Source organism: Armigeres subalbatus, chromosome 2 (assembly GCF_024139115.2).
Source record: "Armigeres subalbatus isolate Guangzhou_Male chromosome 2, GZ_Asu_2, whole genome shotgun sequence".
Taxonomy (NCBI): domain Eukaryota; kingdom Metazoa; phylum Arthropoda; class Insecta; order Diptera; family Culicidae; genus Armigeres; species Armigeres subalbatus.
Window position 1 is genome coordinate 463,365,121 of NC_085140.1, and position 18,627 is coordinate 463,383,747.

An 18,627-nucleotide genomic window follows, 5' to 3' on the forward strand; every position below is an offset into this window, starting at 1 on the left:
ATTTGGTTTTCCCATCGACCGCCATATTTGTTTGTGCCTAGCACAGCGACGAAGAACATGACCCAAGTAAACAAATGATTTTACTGTACAAAACTGGCTACTTTTTGGAAATATTTGTATCCATTGTGCTCTGTTGGATATGTTTATTCGTCATTACTATTGAAAAGTGTGAAACTTTATGTATTTTGTGTTTATTTAGACTTTCGCTTTGTGTGCGAAATTAGGTATATGAGAGTTATGATGGTGCCTAATTTCGTTAATTGTTGTTGCGTAGTTTCATTTGTAATATTCTAATGAAACAAGAGCAATATAATGCACAGGACAGTTTTACATTGTATAGAACCCGAAAAGTTCATTCCCATACGCTTTTTATCTAATTTTCAGGTGGATAACCACCGACATCGATTAATGTTGACTTGAAAAATCTTATAGATCAAATGATGCTAAACTTAAGATAAAACTACAGCAGTTTTTTCGATAATGTATATAATATTGAAGATGTCTTATATACAACACATATTTGAAGATGTCCTGTGTAAGAGATAGCGGAATTTAAGACTTTCTTTCATAACGTCTCGAAAATTCAAACTTTTTCATACACCAGCTAAACTGCCGTTGGACGCATAAATGTCACATGTTACATTTTAACATTTTTGAGGTTTTGATGTCTAACGTCATAATTTGATACGTGTTTTTGAAATATTTTGTCAAAACATAGGTTTTATTCTAGAAAACTCGAAAAAAAATTGAAATCAATTTGTCACATTCGAACAAATGGACGCATACTTGTCACACAGGGATAAATGGACGCATATTTGTCACACACAAAAAAAAGAGATATAACAATCACATAAAAAGACACATAGCACTGCGTGATGTTTCCTGAGGTCCGTCCATAAAACATACCATGCTTTTAGGGTCATCTACAATCCACGTAAATAATTTAGAAGGATGGCTGGTAAGTATGCAAGGTCTTTCCCTACTTTCAGAATGTATATGGACGGTTGTCCATGAAAGAAGAGGGAAGGTTATTATATTGTCCAGAACCTCTCCAAATATAACGTGAATAAGAGAATGAAACTGTGACATAATTAAAATATTCAAGGACTATAAAAATGTGATAAAGGGGAACCCTTTAGCAAACCCGTTTTCTTTTTCTGTAAAAGTCAATTATTGTGACATGTTATGGCGATAAAATTTATTCAAAGTATGAAACAAGAACAAACATTAATCAGGACCTTCTTGCTTCGTCGGACGATCAATGAAAAACGATGTTTCCTCTTCGGTAACAACAGGTTGAACCACTTTCATTAAAGAAGTTCTCTTTTCTTCTTCAATTCCTTGAGGAGCATTTTGCCAACGTACATTTGTGTATCGGATAAAAGTCAAAACACTTGAAATTATAACCGAATTCAAATTTATTTCATAGTGAAAAAACCCGCGTGTACAATCGCGTCGCGTACTCGTTTTCGAATGAAACATAAAATGCACAAACTCTTCCTTTCTCTCTTCATATCATCGCTGATGTCAGATCAATGTTCTCGATCAAGAGGTCGTCGTTAGTTGTGCTGATAGTCACCGTTCACAGTCTCCATACATAGTCCCCTCCGGTGTGACACTGGTTTGTCATCACAGTAATTGCCTTCCATCATAATTTTCCTCAGCTTAACAGTTGGTCGTCGATAGACCTCGAAGATGTCTTTACATCCACCACTCTTACTACACCGTCTTGTCCAGGATAACACCGCTGAATAATTCCCATAGGCCAGTTTCCTCGTTCATTCAGCATGTCGACTACGTATACGATATCACCCATGCCCAATTCAGGACTTTCATCCGTCCATTTTTGCTTTGGTATTAAGCTTGGCAAATATTCCTTAAGCCACCTCTTCCAAAAGAGTTCTATAAGAGCTTGCGCTCTACGCCATTGCTTTCCCCAGTTGAGGTCATACTGATCAAAACTCCTGGTGATTGTACGTTGCTGGTAGTCCCGATCAAAAAATGATTTGAGGTTAAGGCTTCTGGGTCTTCAACATCAACCGAAACATAAGTCAGCGGTCTGCTATTAATAAGATGTTCAGCTTCTATCAATACTGTATGTAATACTTCTTCGTTCCTTGAGGGTCTCCCTCAAAGCGGTTCGGATACTTCTGATTAGCCGCTCCCATGAGCCTCCCATGTGGCTCGCTGCTGGAGGGTTAAACGTCCATTTGATTCCACGGAGCAGTACTACATCTTCAACATCCGAAAAACTCAAATGTTCTAAAGCTTCTCTCAACTCTCGATCAGCTCCTCTCAGGTTGGTTCCATTATCAGAATAGATTTCCTCAGGTTTGCGTCGTCTTCCTATCATACGGCGAAGTGCCAGGATACACGAGTCTGTGGTTAACGAGTGGGCCAACTCAACGTGTATTGCCCGAGTCGTCATACAGGTAAATATGACTCCGTACCTCTTCTCTCTATGACGTCCAACAGTGACCTCGAAGGGACCAAAAAGTCCATTCCACAATGCGTGAATGGTTGACAATACATTTTAAGTCGACAATTAGGAAGTTGTCCCATAAAAGGCTGCAAAACTTGAAGTTTCTTTACTCGACAACGCTGGAAGTTATGAATCACATTTCGGAGTAGACTTCTGATGCCAATGACCCAATAAGTCTGTCTCAACTCATTCAGCACTGTCTCTCTACCGTGGTGGTTTCCTTGGCAGTGGTAATGTAGCACTAACAGCTTTACGTAGCGACCATTTCCAGCTAGTATTATGGGATTGCGAACAGTATTATGGGATTTGCGTTTTCCAATCTTCCACCAGCTCGTATAATTCCATCAGCGTCCAGAAACGGTGATAACTTATTCATTTTACTCGATTGTTTCAATGTCTTATTGTCTCGTAAAGCCTGTAGCTCCTCCGGAAATTGTTCGTTTTGCACAAATTTTATCCATTGCTTGATTGCTCCTTGCTCGTCCTCTGGTGTAATTGATAACGTGCCTCTTTTTCTCCAAACTTCGACGATTTTGTAGAAATATGCTGTTGCGCGAATTAATCTTCTCCATTTACTGAACCTCTCTGCGTCAGGTAGCTGTGGTTCCGATACTATTACAACATTTACTGCATTTGTTTCTCCAGAAAACTCCTTATGTGCTTCAAGCGTTTCTATGGGATTCGAATCAACAGGCCATTCTCGTTCATTTTGCTGCAAAACTCAGGCCCTCGAAACCACCTTCCTTCCGGCTTAAGGTTCAATGAACTAGTATCTCTTGTCGCTTCATCTGCCACATTGTCCGTAGTTGATAACCATCTCCAGTCAGCCGATGTCGATTGTTCCAAAATTTCTCCAACTTTATTTGCGACGAACGTTTTCAGCGCTTTCCTGGTGTTTAACCAACATACTACCGTTTTCGAATCCGTCCAGTAGTAAATTTTTCCTATTTTGCTTCCCATTTCCTCTTTTATTGGCAACGAGAGACGATACCCCAACAATGCAGCTTGGAGCTCCAATTTCGGGATCGTCATTGAGCGCACTGGGGCTACTCTAGCTCGCGATGAGACAAATGCAACATGAGCCTGAGAAATGCTGGTCTTCACAATCCGCATGTAGGCGACAGCAGCGAAGGCTTTCGAACTTGCATCACAAAATACGTGTAATTGAATTTCTATGCGGTTCGAAGGACCAATATGTATCGGATAAAAGTCAAAACACTTGAAATTATAACCGAATTCAAATTTATTTCATAGTGAAAAAACCCGCGTGTACAATCGCGTCGCGTACTCGTTTTCGAATGAAACATAAAATGCACAAACTCTTCCTTTCTCTCTTCATATCATCGCTGATGTCAGATCAATGTTCTCGATCAAGAGGTCGTCGTTAGTTGTGCTGGTAGTCACCGTTCACAGTCTCCATACAATTTGTATCAAATCAAAAGAGGATGAATCCTTTACAACCAACATTAATTCCTTCTTGGAAAACAACTAGCAGTATTTAAGGTATTTACTGTTGATATTGTTTGCGTATCCAAGTTCATAACGACTTTTTTTCAAACACCACTTTTCGCATGGAATCCACGTACGGGCGTGGCTTGCAGTGGTTTATCGTATACTCCAAAACGGTGAGCATTGAAGAAGTCAGTTGCTTGCATATGAAGTACGTCAACATTGTTCTTTGCATTGCCAACCACAGACTTGAAGTTTTCATAACTGACGACACGTTCATGGCGCATTTTGGAATCAAACGCCGCATGGAAAAAGTCAGCGGCCTTTAACGTATGCCCGATTCAAAGTTCTCCAACAATATGCGCTCAACTTGAATTTCATTACTGTTTATGAGTAGGGTAATGTGATGGAATAAATTCCAGTTCTTATTTTGCGAACAACAATTATCCAACCAAAATATAATTGTCTTCAGGACAGCGTACTTCATATTAACTTTGAAGAAACAGCTAAGGATTTCGTTGGCTGTGCGACTGACTCGGACCAAATGCACGCAGACCATGGGAATCCTCGTATGTAGGGACAAACAGGCTCAAAGTTTTCATTAAAGACCAGCAGCCATTACGAGAAAATAATGCTCTTGAAGCAATCCAACCGTGGAAGCCATATGACCTAGAAAATAAGTTCTTAACTTACAAATAATTGAGAACTTTTTGCAAATCCACAGAAAAAAAAACTGCTTCACCTGGTAGCACTTTGTCAAAATCATCTCGATAAGACAATCGTGATTCCTTTGGACGTTGAAGATAAAGTGCATGTCCTTTTCCCGGGCAAGGAAACTACGCCACTGCCGCTAAAAACCGGGTGTTCAACCTCTTGGACCGGTAATGGAACGTTTGCCGGCTCCGCAAACAGAAAACGATCACCTGTTTTTTTTTTTAAATCGAACCCGAGGAAGTCCTCTTCCGATCCACTGGATTGTCTGTATTGGATAATCCATTTCCGGTTCCACTTCTACCGACAGCAAAAAATCACACCAAAGAAATACAATCGTCGCTCGCGAAATGTAAAAACAAATTAACAACTATTTCTCAGTTCACGGTGTGACAAATATGCGTACATTTTTCGCCTGACCAGTGAATTTCGCGGCATAAGTGTCACATTCGGGGTTTGATAGAAAAACGTGGAAAAAATAGTTATTTTTGGCAATGTTTCAGTCCGGCCCAACGAATATGAATATTCTTTTATAGTTTATTGCGTTAAAGTCAATAAAAAAGCGAAATTATGCGATAATCGGATGAATGCATTTTGAAACTTTAAATGCGTTTTTCTCATTTTTCTCGTTTGTAACATGTGACATTTATGCGTCCGACGGCAGTAAAACATTGCTCATACAATGCCTTTTTTCTTAAAATATGGTTTATATTTCAGAAGAAAACGATATTTTAGGAATTAGGTATTACTTGTGTCAACTAAAATTCATGAAGTAAAATCAAAGCAAAGCTCCAGGGTCGAAATATAGGTACATACCATTTCGACTAAAGAATGGGTCACTGACGGCTGTCTGATACCGTTATCTGCATATTTTGAACAATGGATGCATGCTTCTATTGGTCAATTGATTATATTTTATCAAACCAATAACGATATTCAATTTCAAACATGAGCGAAATTAGGACCACTTTTGCGCGAAATTAGGAACCATCCTATTTTCATGCGCGAAGTAAGGAGCATACAACGGTCTCAGATTCATACCCCATTTTTTTTAAATAGCGGCAAAATTTGCAAGTAACATTTTTTTGAGAACCTAGAATCCTTCTACTACGTGATACAGTAGCAAATGTTTCCAAATGGCCACTGCATGTTTTTTAATGAACGTTTTAACTTTGTAAGATCTTAAGTGCGCGAAATTAAATAAAGGTTTATAAAGGTTTATATTAAAAACACACAAAAATTGAGATTTCACCTTCTAGGTATAGTCTAAGAAACGAAGTTATTCAAAAATTTCGTCCAATGTTACAAGAACTGTGATCTGGATATAAAAAGGTGTTGAAGGCACGTAAGAACTCCAAAAATAGTGGCAGTTATGTTTAAATCAACCTAAAGCGTAGTTTTGCAAAAAAAAAACAGATAGTTTATTTATAAAATAAAACTGTAGGTTTACGTTTTGGCTTTAGTGTCCGAACGGGTTTTTGCATCAACTTTACTATCACATTCACACCAGGGCGTTTGCGATTTATCACATTCCAAATCTATATTCAGTACAGTCACAGCCACACCGTCAATCGTCAGCTCCTTACGACTATTTAGGCTGTATCGAAGCGTGTTGAGTCCTGTATCACGATCTCTGCGTCTCGTCACATCCCTTTGATTGAAACATTTAGTCGTATCTCTTCTACGATGTAATCGGTCATGTATGTGCCTGAAAGAGAAAAGCTTTTTCAGTACCTAGTTCCGTATAAAGTGCCGATTCTATGAATCCACAACGCAATTAGTTCCTAGTGGTATGATATAATCAAATGTTACATACAAGAACGTGTTTTCTGATCCAGTGGTAATATTTCGTGGTCGTAGCACCTCTAAACCGGCTTCCTTGATACGTACGTAGAATTCATCATCCTCAAGGCCCCATCCCCAGTATTTGTTGGACATTCCATTGAGTAACTTATAGTGTTCGACTTTTAACAGCAAAATTCCTCCGATAAAGGTGGCGTAGTGGTATTTTGGATGAAACTCTGGTCCCGAAATATGCAATGGTCCATTCGTAGGGTAATCGTACTTTAGATTATTATTCAATGGAAGCAAGTCGACATCGTGCATTGCAATATAGTCGTAATTGTCTTTTACTTGTAAAAATCCGGCGTTTATTAGCGACGCTCGATTGAAACGGTATCGATCGTTTTGATTTAGGACAAATATGTGGAACGGAATTTGCTGCAGATTCAGAAACGCTGATATGTGTGGTGCAAACCGTAGAAGCTCATCAAACCTATCCCTAAATGGAACCAGAATGGCTAATTTGCGCTTATCCAAAGAATGAATTTCTTTAAAGCTGCTATGGAATTTTTCATGCTGAATGTCCTTAACAGGTCTCTCGCAATTACACGTATCTAAAAAAGAAAATTATTATTAGGTACCTATATCTATTAGGTGGGTATATTCCAGTTTGCATAAAAATTTCCTGAAATCTGAATTCCAATTCGGCTGTCTTTTTTATTTTTTTGTTAAAACTGTGGATAATAACACACCAAATTAATCAGTATTACTTATCGAATATTACTTACCTGAAATGGGGAGACTTGAGATCATAAAAATCACTCCAATAGCAGCTAGAACAATAATTCCTAAAAAGCGCAAATACATCGATTTCTGTACGATCATTGCAGCTCAATGCAGTGTGGATTTTTAATCCTGTTTTCTAAATCAGGGCATTCGAGCATTATCTACAATTAATTAAACCAGAAGAAAAGACTTTTTTTCTACGTCTTTACACCTTTTTCTCCTAATGCCTTCACGACTTTTTCAATATTAGAGCCAAGAATTAGATTTATGATGATCCATGGTAAAGAATTTAAAAAAAGTTTGTGTTGAGTTATTATTTTCAACATGAGTATAGTTTGACGTTTTAGCCACGGAGACAAAACGTCTACCGACGAACTTTTATACGACTTTTATAAATAGCCATAAATAAATATTTTTGCACCTACGACCCGAATAGGTCTTTTCATATGACACTGCCGAGACCAAGTGCCGAGACTGCACTTGCAGCAGCTACACTCAGAAATATTATAAATCCAAGAAAGGTTTAAAATTAAGCTGTTTTATCATTTCTGCATGTTATTATGGATCTCGAGATAAAATCAAAACAAAATTTTCAAAACGACTTTTTGATAGCTTTCCCACGCAAATTAACACCATCAACAGATAGCGGTAACTTTCACCTACCTATTGGTGGTGTTGGTTTGCGTGGGAGAGCTATCAGATTCGACAAATCGGCGTTTGAATCTTCCCGCATAGTTCTGGACTATTAATGCGCTCTCTCCCTTATAATTCACAACCATTCGAAACAATACTTTTTCAACAATACATATCGTCCACCGCAACCATACTTCTACACTAACATGAATTGTTCAAACACTAAGGCAAATGTTATTTGACCATTTTACAATATGGGTAAAGGGCGGTTAAGTTATGTTATTGTCGGGCCGGCACCAAACCGGACCGCGCGATTGAGCACTCGCGCTGCGACGCGAGTCGCGACAATTTGAAATATTTCATTAGTAGTGCGCATCATGCACGCATGGATGTACTATCATGCGCACTAATCAGAAATGAGTTGCGACGTCTGATAACTGCAGATATTTCATTTTATTGAAAACAAATTTTCGATTTTCTACTATACACGGAATACAATAAAAAATCGTTCGTTTTCTCGAACAAAAATTTTCACATACAATACAACAGAAGGTTGACATATAATCCACTGTCGAGTGTTCAAACAATATGCCGTATTTTGAGGGTAATATTAAACCATATTAGGGGCCCTCCTTAGCCGTGCGGTAAGACGCGCGGCTACAAAGCAAGACCATGCTGAGGGTGGCTGGGTTCGATTCCCGGTGCCGGTCTAGGCAATTTTCGGATTGGAAATTGTCTCAACTTCCCTGGGCATAAAAGTATCATCGTGTTAGCCTCATGATATACGAATGCAAAAATGGTAACCTGGCTTAGAAACCTCGCAGTTAATAACTGTGGAAGTGCTTAATGAACACTAAGCTGCGAGGCGGCTCTGTCCCAGTGTGGGGATGTAATGCCAATAAGAAGAAGATTAAACCATATTAGGAGAATATCTACAACGGTACCCCTTGCTCGACTCCTTGCGTTTATTTTTCGCTTTGGATTTCATTTTAATTTCCTTAGTTATATAATAATTAATACTCACGTTTGTGTAGCATATTTATATTCCATTCTAGTAATCAATGAGACTGAGTTAAATAGATCGAAGGTTGGATCAAGCTGGAGCAATGCAGGGCCGCTCGGATTCTGAGAGTCGTCTGCCGGTTTACTTCTACTCCTTTAGTGACATGATGTCGAAACAATCTTTTGGAAAATAGGAGAGTTATTAAGGAACATTAGCTGATTTGATTTTAATAGTTTTTCTTACTTTCTTACCTTCAAACATATAGGACATCACTGATGTAGGGATCGAGGTAGGGACGAACCGAACTTCTCGATCGAAGTTTTGCTTGAATCTTTCTAAAAAAAGGAATTATATGGAGTTATCTTAAAGGCTCCCTTAGTTTGATATATTATTTCTCATACTTACATCTGTTCATCCAACTCAAACTGTTCACAAAACTTTTCGAAACAAATGACCTAAAAACGACCGCGGTATCTGATCTCGTCTTTGATGTCAACATTACTGATAGACAATAAATAACGATGACCAGGCAATATCCTGAATTGGGTTGTTTAGCGAAGAAAAATATGAGGTTTTTTATAGTTTAACATAAAAAGCATGTTTTTCTGGTCTCCAACATATTTTTATTTTGTTTGTAAACCTTTTATTTACATTTTTATACAGCAAACAATAAGCCATTTCAATCGATAGAATGACACTAACATTCATAGAATGACAGTTGGCCCATGCAGCATAAGAACAAATTTTTAGTCCCATATAAATTTAAAATGCAAATTAAAAATAGTTCCGGAGGTCAAAAAATTCTGAAAAATTGAGGCTAGGCTCAGTTTTTCCTGAAGATTCAGAATATGTAAAAACATCGATACCCCTAAACAACCCAATTGTTACTTCCTACCTCATCGCACAAGTAATGTTCGCTATGGTAGACAAACGAAAACGCATGAAGTGCGAGTATAAAATGGTGTTTAGATAAAATTTAACAATATGTGTCAAGTTGAGCCTACTGTTTAAACCATAACCATGATGGTTTTTTACTATGCGGGTTTGTTTACAAAAGCAGATAAGTCGTTTTGAAAATTTTGTCTTGAAATAGAATACTGCGGTTTCCTGTTGGTTGTTTCTCACACGTAAAAAAAATTAATGTTATTTATTATTAAGATTTCTAATACTTTTTTGCCAAAGCAGGCGCTTAATGACGAGGTTTACCCCTTGGTTTCATCCCATTCTGAACTCAAGCCTTCTATCACATAACATATAGGCATCATTGCAGTGAAAAGTGGTCCTTCCAGGATTTTGAAACGCTAGCGAACCTAGCGGTGGAAGTCAAGCTTTACTGAAAAACGCGCATAAAATAGAGCAGCATCGCATGCTTTGTTGTCTTTTTCTGTCGCCTTGGATACACGGGAGAGCCGTTCGTCGATTGTTGATACACAAAAAGCTTACTTTGAAACTTGCAGTTTGCTCTAAGATTCCTATCTGTTTTGTGCTTCTATGTTTGGTCCCCTTCTTGCAATTGGGTTGTTTAGGGGTATATATGTTTTTACATATTCTGAATATGCATAAAAAACTGAGCCTAACCCTTGGCCTAACCCCAATTTTTTAGAATTTTTGGAGCCCCGGAACTATTTTTAATTTGCATTTTAAATTTATATGGGACTAAAAATTTGTTCTTATGCTGCATGGGCTAACTGTCATTCTATGAATGTTAGTGTCATTCTATCGATTGAAATGGCTTATTGTTTGCTGTATAAAAATGTAAATAAAAGGTTTACAAAAAAAATAAAAATATGTTGGAGATCAGAAAAGCATGCTCTTTATGTTAAACTATAAAAAACCTCATATTTTTCTTTGCTAAACAACCCAATTACGAAAAAAAGCAAATCAATAATAAATCTCATCACGGTTATTTTATCGCAAACAGAATAATTGTTTAATAATATTGCTTTTTGCATTGAAACTTTTCGTTTCGTCACTGAAACCATTGACACTTGTCTTCAGCGACTGCTTCCGCGATAGAGCATTTGTACATTTTATTCACTCATACATCTATATTTCTGTCAAAATGTGCATTTGACAACTAAATTTTCAGCTAAAAGCTCTATTTTTTGACACCGGTGCACTCACACAACCAATCGACATCAGTTGTCAAAAAATCAGGAGTACCAACTTGACCACTATCTCCTTGTCGCCGAGTCTGGCGCTGAGTGCTCGGCGCGGAAACCAAAAGGTGGGAATAAAATTTTGGGGCTTATGCGCAATAATTGAATTCTAATTTGAAGAATCTCGCTGCATATTTTTAAACAAACAACAAACTGCTCGAAAAAATTTGGCGCTTGACACATGCTGTCAGCTGTCAAATAGTATTATCTAAAATGCTAGTGCGAACGGTTTTGTTATTCAGAAGTAACACCTTCGAATAACATGTTATTCAGCTGTAATCTGAACAAGGCATAAATGTCAAGATATTTTAAAACAAGCTCATAATCGCATATTTGTAGCATTTACATTTTTGCGAGCATTTTTGTTGATTTTGAAAATGGTTTGTATTTTAACATTTCAATTTCTCTGGGAATCCTGGCGACGAAAATATGTAGCCTACGACAATCGACGTCGTCGGTGTAAAAATAGGACGATTTGGTAGGCACCCGATTTCGTCGGATGATCGTGAAATTTCGGAGCTGTCAAATTTTTTATGGGGTTGTTTTTCCGTGCACGTACAATTTTGACACTGACTTTTCAAGTTTCATTGACTTTTGAAGTTAGAACAAACAAAACACGTACCAATTTTTGCAGGAGCCAATCATTTTATACCACGGGTTTTAATCGAATAAAAAGTGGGAATAAATTCTAGTTTTAGATAAATATGCGCTTCAAAATACTATATTATGTAGTGGTTATTTTGCTAATGGGTGGAATAAGTGCCCATGATTTGAAAGGCTTCGATGATTCTATATTGCATACAATCGCTTGGCACGGAAAGGATGAATTGCTGGTGAGTTTTCTACTTTTGATTTTTTTCTTTACACAATTGATCAGAATTGATACAAATTCTTTTAGTTTTGTCCGATTGAAAGATAGAATGGCTGACCTCTGAAAATATTTCATTTTATGCGTTAAACCTAACTTTGGAAGTAGGTAATCGATATGAACATACTTCCGAAGTGGGGAAAATTCACCTTCAGAAGTTGTCCTTTTCTTCTTTTCAGTCAAGCCGACAATACAAGAATCGGTTTGGTTTAGTTTTAGCAGACCTCCGAACTGGCTCTACTCTACTAAGCTAAAAAGACCTGTTTGACTATATTGGAATTTATTTCATTGCAGGCCAATTCATTAGAAGACGAGGAGATTATAGTTGCGACTACGAACAAAGAAAAATACAAATGCATCATTCCGTCGATTGCCACTAAGGAGTTGGACGGAGATATACAATACAGTGGCCCTAGTCCTATCGACTTACTGGTCCCGTTGTTTACCCATTCGTGTTCCTACAGAATCGAGAGCTACTGGACCTATGAGGTTTGCCATGGAAATTACATCAAGCAATATCACGAGGAGCGGTACGAAAAAACCAGCAAATTGCAAGAATATTACCTTGGCAGATGGGACAAGCAAAAGACGGCAAATCTCAAAGCATTGTATGCGAAATCGGAATCCGAAGGAGAGAAAATGAAGTACAAGAAAATCGACGGTCTGAATTTGCCGTATTTGGAACTAGAGATGGACTCTGGCACAGTGTGTGACTTAAACGGAGAACCTCGCGTGACAAAAGTTCTTTATGTGTGCTACTTGCATGGCAAAAATGAGGTGTACTCGCTGAAAGAAACTTCTACCTGCAACTACGAGATTATCATTTTGACTCCCATGCTTTGCGCTCATCCGAAATATAAACCTCAGGACAATGAAGAAAACAAAGTCAACTGCTATCCGTTGGGAAACTCACCGAAGAAGCCGAAAAACCTGCTGTTGATGGAAATTGAAAGCATGAAGATAAAATATCAAAAGCTCACGGTATGAGAGAAGTGATGTTTGGCATTCTTTAAATTGGTTTGGATTTAGCAGAACGTTAATGATCAAGCCTTTGCATGAAATTAGCATTCAGTTTGATCAGCGGGAGCAATTGTGTCCTGTTTGTATTACACAATATTGATGATATATCGACCTAAAAAAATGCGTTCTTATCAGGTTGTCAAACATTTCGTGGTCTGTACCATTTTGCGGTATATAATTTGGGGGTATTCCGTTACGCGGTACCTAAACCTAGCTTACCTTTTTAACTTTTTTTTTGTATCTTATACGGGTGACATTGACTTTATATATATTTTTTTATTCTTTATTAATTGACTTTATATGATCGCTGATTTGATTGCGTTTTATTTTATGTTATTTCAAAGCGACATATACACAATGTATTGTCAATACAATTAGAAGTGTGGACTTTGTCAATAAGACATGATATCATATGATGCACCTCACCCTCTAAGTAGCCTATAAGTATGTGCTCAAGAAACGGAATGACAAAAAAATATTTTTAAGGCAAAATGTACCTTTCCTAAATGTTAGCGTTCACGAAAAATGTGATGTTTTACCTTCTTTAAATTTTCGCATTTGCCCGGTAAATAAGTTTAGCTTAAAGATGTTAATTTTCTGTGGAGAATTGAATTCATGCAATGTAAATTCAACGATTGTTCGCTTTACATAACTGTGTCGGTATTGAGGCTTTATAAAGCTAAATAACACATTATTGAACTACTGGGTAATGTAAGTAAAAAAAAAACTGCGAAATGAAACTGACCGCCTAATGGGATACCGCCAAAAAATACAAACAGCGAAATGTTATACCGCAAAATGGTAATGAACGCAAAGTGATAAACCGTGAACAACTGGTACATCGCGAAATGATTAGCCGCGGAATATTTTACCGCGAAATGTCGAACAATCGCTAATCAAACGAGGAAATCTTATATGATAAAAGATTATTTTAGATGATTCTCGCATGGATTAGGTTGATTCATTAATGTTCTGACTTGTAGTAATCTATTGCTTGGAATTTCGGGCTTTTTGCGTTAGTCGTAGTTTCTTGTTTTTATATTCAGTTCACTACCTCTTCTTTCCTGCTTTAGGACGTGCATAAAAATATAAAAGAAGCTATTGCAGTCATTAATTTCAACGAGGTTTGTTATGTTTAGTTTTTGATTTAATAATTATTTTCTTGTATATTAACATAGATGTAATTGCTTTTACATATTTTAACTATGGTTTGTTAAAATATCGTTGCTTCTGTTTCAGGACGGCCCTATCAAAGTTGAGCTATTTTCGAACGATATTCCCATCATTGATGGCACTGGACAGAAGGGATTACTAGAAACTGAAATAACAGAAGAGGATAATACGAGTCCAATGGAAGTTTTTGCAAAGAAAGCGAGAAAATCAAAAGAGCTCAAACCATTATTGGAATTTTTGGGTGGCTCTAATTGTTTGACCGGAGTAAGTCTACAAAGATTGAAAAATTATTTAAGCTCTTTTAGTGTCATAAGACGAGTTTATTAATATTTCATTGAATTCCACCACGTTTTGTAATCCTTACAGATACGTATTTCGACCTTAACTGTGAGGCCGTCTCCAGTGTCTCATATTTGACTTGACTTGAGGTCAAAAAACGTTTCAGTACAGATTATAAAACGTGGTGGAATTCAATGGAATAGTACTAAACTCGTCTTATGACAGCTGTTAGAAAGATTGTTAAATCGCCATTCATCAGAAAAAAAACTTGATATTTAAAAACAAAATATATTGCAGGGCTCCGGTTGGTGGAAGTTTGAGCTATGCTACGGAAAACATGTTCGTCAATATCACGCGGATACGTCCATATTCCTTGGTTACTTCAACAAGGATAAACATCTCGAATGGTTAGAGAAAAATCCTTCCATCAGGAATAAACGAAAGAACGAAAATCAGCTGAGCAATTTCTACAGTGGAGGCGACGTATGCGACAAAACTCTTCAGCCAAGGCAGGTGGAAGTAAAACTGAAATGCACCGAACATACGTCCAGTTCGAATTCTATCTCACTCTATTTACTCGAGCCGAAGCCGTGTGAATATATTTTGAATGTCGAATCATCCCAGATTTGCGATATTCTTCCGTATGTTGAAGAAAATATGCTCTTGCCAGAAAGTGTGCAGAAACTGGAAGAGGAAACGCTGTACATTATCGATAGCAGTAATATAAATGATTGAATAAAAAACTAATTAAGTTTGACGTTAAAGTTTATAATTGTATGAAAGGGGGCGGAGTATTTATTTGATTCTTTTGTCCATCCATCATTAACTTTTTTATTAGTACTTTTTGCGATTTTCTCAGCCTGAAATACAATAACACTATTTCCATTGATTTTGAGATCATTTGGTTTAAATTATTTTATAATCTAATCTAAAAGCTTGTATTCCAAGGCTTAATTTTCTCATCGTTGTCTATCGTTGACGCAATGGAACTACAACAAGAAAATAACTCATTTGCCGCTTGATGCAAACTGAATCGCAAGGTTGTACATCCTAGCAAACGTTCAGTGATCCCTTTCACTCGTGTAATTTACAATAAATTACATTTGGGCTTATTCTACGAGTGGAGTGACGTGAGATTGCTCGAATGACGTGAGAAGAGTCGTATAGCCCCATTTGAATAACATGGTCACCTCACGTGAGAATTGCTAAAATCGACTCACCTCACGTCACTCGACTCGTAGAATAAGCCCAAATGACGAGCTCAACGAAATCGTGATGCAACGCGTGGACTTCATAAAGAATTTTGGCGCTTTTCAGGGTACGCAGCTAATATTCAATCATCATGTCTCTTATGTGATTAAGGAGGCCTCTAGACATAGTTTCCCAAAATGGTGGGTCGCGTGTAAATCTTATGGAAGGAAGTCGCGACCCCCCAACTTTGGGAAGCAATGCTCTAGAACATTGGGATTAATCTTTCGCATCGCCTCCATCGCCTAGGGCTTCAGCGATGTGTATTGCTTGAAGTCCCTGTTCTACTGTTGGCTGGTTCGATCTACGCTGGCGAAATATTGTTCCGCTGTCTGGCATCCCAGTTACCAGAACGGATTAGCTAGAATTGAATCTGTTCAACGCCGCTTCATTCGTTTTGCTCTTCGGTTGCTTAGCCCTTGAACGCTTGACGTAGGGCACTGTGAAATAACGGAGTGCTGAAGATACCTTTTCGATGAACAAATTACGGACAACTTGGAGCGTTGGTGGGTCTAAAACGGGTCTGTGTTGAACTTAATTAATAATTAAAAAAACACACTAATAAAGATAAAAAAAAAAAAAAAAAATCTAAAACGGGTATTCAACGAGGATACGGGTTTTGATTTTAATCTATCCAGACAGACAATTCGTCGTAATTTTACAATAGCTTATTACGCCATGTTCCATAAATAATGTTTTTATTATCACGACTTTTATTAGTATGAATTAAGATAACCATCATTAGGACCTAAGTCGTCTGTTGATGTAACAAATAATAAACAATTTGGGATTCCCCATTTACTTTCACCTTCACTCCACCTTACGATCACTGCACATTCGTTGACCTATTACCAAGAAATCAATTTTTAGATGGATGCGCAACAAGCGACAAAAGAGAATCAACGACGACGCTTTGTGATTGTCGGAGACAATAAAAAATTTTGTCAGCAACAAAAAAGAAGACAATTTTGATGCAAACTTTTCATTCCTTTATTTTGCATTATTTCTACATCAAATTTCGGTTTTATGCTATCGTACTTTCTGATTTTATAGAAATATTCGTGAATCTAACTCGGATTACAAAATAGTATTGTTTTCTTGGAAATATCAGAGCATACAAGGCAAATGATTCTTGTCATATTGTGTTCCGGTTCTGATAAAGGCTTGTTGCGAGGAGCGTTTGTCAGTAACAAAGACTACGTTCAGACTGGTGATATAGCTACTTGATATAGTGAATCTTGCCATGAGATGTCATATGCATTATTTGCAGTGAAAATAAGATATGTGAACTCTGATGTCAAGCTACTCTATATCAAGTGATATAGCTCGTAGTCTGGAAGGCACAAAACACTGTTTATGACAAAGGGTATATATTGTTAGGCGTTGCTCAAATATTAATTCCCTGCCTATTACCGTTTTCGCATAGTGAATTAAATAAAATTAACTATGTAAAGCGAGAATTTAGTAAAAAGGCATCGCTCAGTCCACTTTACATGTGCCTCTTTTCACCGTGCAGTAGAAACCTTAATAAGGGCCAATGTCGTGGTTTTCAAAATGTTACTACATATTTTGATATCAAATCAAATTGATAATCAAACAACATCGCTTTCCTGTGAATTGTTTGTTTAGTTTTTATACTCAACTGATGTTGATTTTGTTTCGGTGCTTATTTTAACTGACAACTGGGCGAATAATTGGTCCCAGATCCACGGTTCATCAGCCTCTTCGATGCTATCCTCGTGTTCGAGACATTCCGTCAAAATTGAAATATCAATTTCATCCAAGTTTCCCAACGCTGACTTGCTATTGGGGAATATATCAGAACCAAGTTGATTGTACATTGTGAGGCTAGAAGAAAAATAGCGATCTTATTGAAAAGTAACTCAATTTCTATAACAAACTTGATTTTACTTACGATGGCAAGTTAGGCGATTCATTGTAAAAGAGACTTTCGTGCAACTCATCTGCGTCCGGTAGCATAGGAATATCGTCAGGATTGTACTCAACGGTGTTCGAATCATCCGAGTTATTCGAATTACCGAATCGCTCCCTAGATGAAGAACTTTATTATTGTCATATGAACTTGTTATCATTATAAAATGTAATACTCAACATTTCTAATAAATTAGAGTAGTTTTTGCCATTTCTAAAATATGTAAAATAAATCAATGAATTATATGATACAGAATCAATAAACAGACAGGTGTTATCGGCAGGGCATCGGCGAGTTTGCATTTTATTGTAAAGTTCAAGCACGTTCAAATTACTGGAACGTAAATTGAATAACTGACAAAGGATGAGTTTTCTATGATTTCAGATGGAACACTTTTTTATAAAAAAATGCAAATAGGTAGGGGGAATGACGGCTTTGGCAGGGGGGTTTTTATGACTGACTAGGCTCAAATTTGGCCTAAACATTCTTTGCATATCAAAGAATATTGTGGCCAAATTTTATAAAATTTGGTCAACAAAAACCCCCCTGCCAATAATAGAACAAAATCTGCCAAAACCGTCTTTCACCCTACCTTTAGTTCCGGAGTCCTAAAATTCAACCGCTTTGCATTCACATTAAACGAAAGTTGTTGCGTTGACATTATCCATTTTAGCTGGAAGCACAAGGGTTGCGGTGGAACTTGTATGGGCAGTGCTTGTGCGTATTATGGAATGGGAATCCTGCCTGATACCAGTCGTTCCTCCTGCACTTGTTATTTACATACTCACTTATTGGAAACGGTGTTGGTTCGCAAAACATCATCCATCCAACTGTCGGTTTTAACTCGAGTAGGTGTTGTTGCGGCAGTATCAGATGAGCTCATTATGGTACAATTTTCTTGATAATTTCAATGTTTATGCTGTGAATATGGACAAAATATTTAGAAAACTAGCAGAACTGATTTTATGAATAATTCAAAATAATCTGGCGTCACAGTTGATCGTATGTTTATCGCGGTCGCGTAGCGAAAGGGAAATAAACAGTGGTCTATATGCACAATCCCTTGGTATCAGGCGTTAAAGAGTTATAAAGCTCAGCGCT

The 18,627-nt window shown here is 37.4% G+C and overlaps 3 protein-coding genes and 1 long non-coding RNA gene across 6 annotated transcripts; 1 reads left to right on the forward strand and 3 right to left on the reverse strand.

Moving 5' to 3' along the window:
- Nucleotides 1–6,003: 6,003 nt before the first annotated feature.
- LOC134218350 (beta-1,4-galactosyltransferase 7) lies at nt 6,004–7,562 on the reverse strand. Its single transcript, XM_062697287.1, has 3 exons — nt 7,213–7,562; nt 6,459–7,038; nt 6,004–6,350 (listed from the first exon to the last, which is right to left on the reverse strand). The coding sequence occupies exons 1-3, from the start codon at nt 7,307–7,309 to the stop codon at nt 6,089–6,091; spliced, it is 939 nt and encodes a 312-aa protein (XP_062553271.1). The 5' UTR covers nt 7,310–7,562; the 3' UTR covers nt 6,004–6,088.
- Nucleotides 7,563–8,873: 1,311 nt separating this feature from the next.
- LOC134218351 (uncharacterized) lies at nt 8,874–9,385 on the reverse strand. Its single transcript, XR_009981315.1, has 3 exons — nt 9,252–9,385; nt 9,098–9,181; nt 8,874–9,025 (listed from the first exon to the last, which is right to left on the reverse strand). It is a non-coding gene; the product is annotated as an uncharacterized LOC134218351 (long non-coding RNA).
- A 2,204-nt stretch (nt 9,386–11,589) lies between these two features.
- LOC134213887 (endoplasmic reticulum lectin 1) lies at nt 11,590–15,102 on the forward strand. Of its 2 annotated transcripts, XM_062693338.1 has the most exons (5): nt 11,590–11,838; nt 12,168–12,854; nt 13,967–14,017; nt 14,133–14,330; nt 14,643–15,102. In XM_062693338.1, exons 1-5 carry the CDS (start codon nt 11,710–11,712, stop codon nt 15,078–15,080), a joined length of 1,503 nt encoding a protein of 500 aa, XP_062549322.1. In that variant the 5' UTR covers nt 11,590–11,709; the 3' UTR covers nt 15,081–15,102. The 2 variants fall into 2 exon arrangements, with proteins under 2 accessions (XP_062549322.1, XP_062549323.1); XM_062693339.1 differs by lacking the exon at nt 13,967–14,017.
- A 1,882-nt stretch (nt 15,103–16,984) lies between these two features.
- LOC134213889 (intraflagellar transport protein 43 homolog) lies at nt 16,985–18,534 on the reverse strand. Of its 2 annotated transcripts, XM_062693340.1 has the most exons (4): nt 18,315–18,531; nt 17,707–17,739; nt 17,509–17,643; nt 16,985–17,441 (listed from the first exon to the last, which is right to left on the reverse strand). In XM_062693340.1, the coding sequence occupies exons 1-4, from the start codon at nt 18,407–18,409 to the stop codon at nt 17,219–17,221; spliced, it is 486 nt and encodes a 161-aa protein (XP_062549324.1). In that variant the 5' UTR covers nt 18,410–18,531; the 3' UTR covers nt 16,985–17,218. The 2 variants fall into 2 exon arrangements, with proteins under 2 accessions (XP_062549324.1, XP_062549325.1); XM_062693341.1 differs by lacking the exon at nt 17,707–17,739 and having other exon boundaries at nt 18,315–18,534.
- Nucleotides 18,535–18,627: the final 93 nt, after the last annotated feature.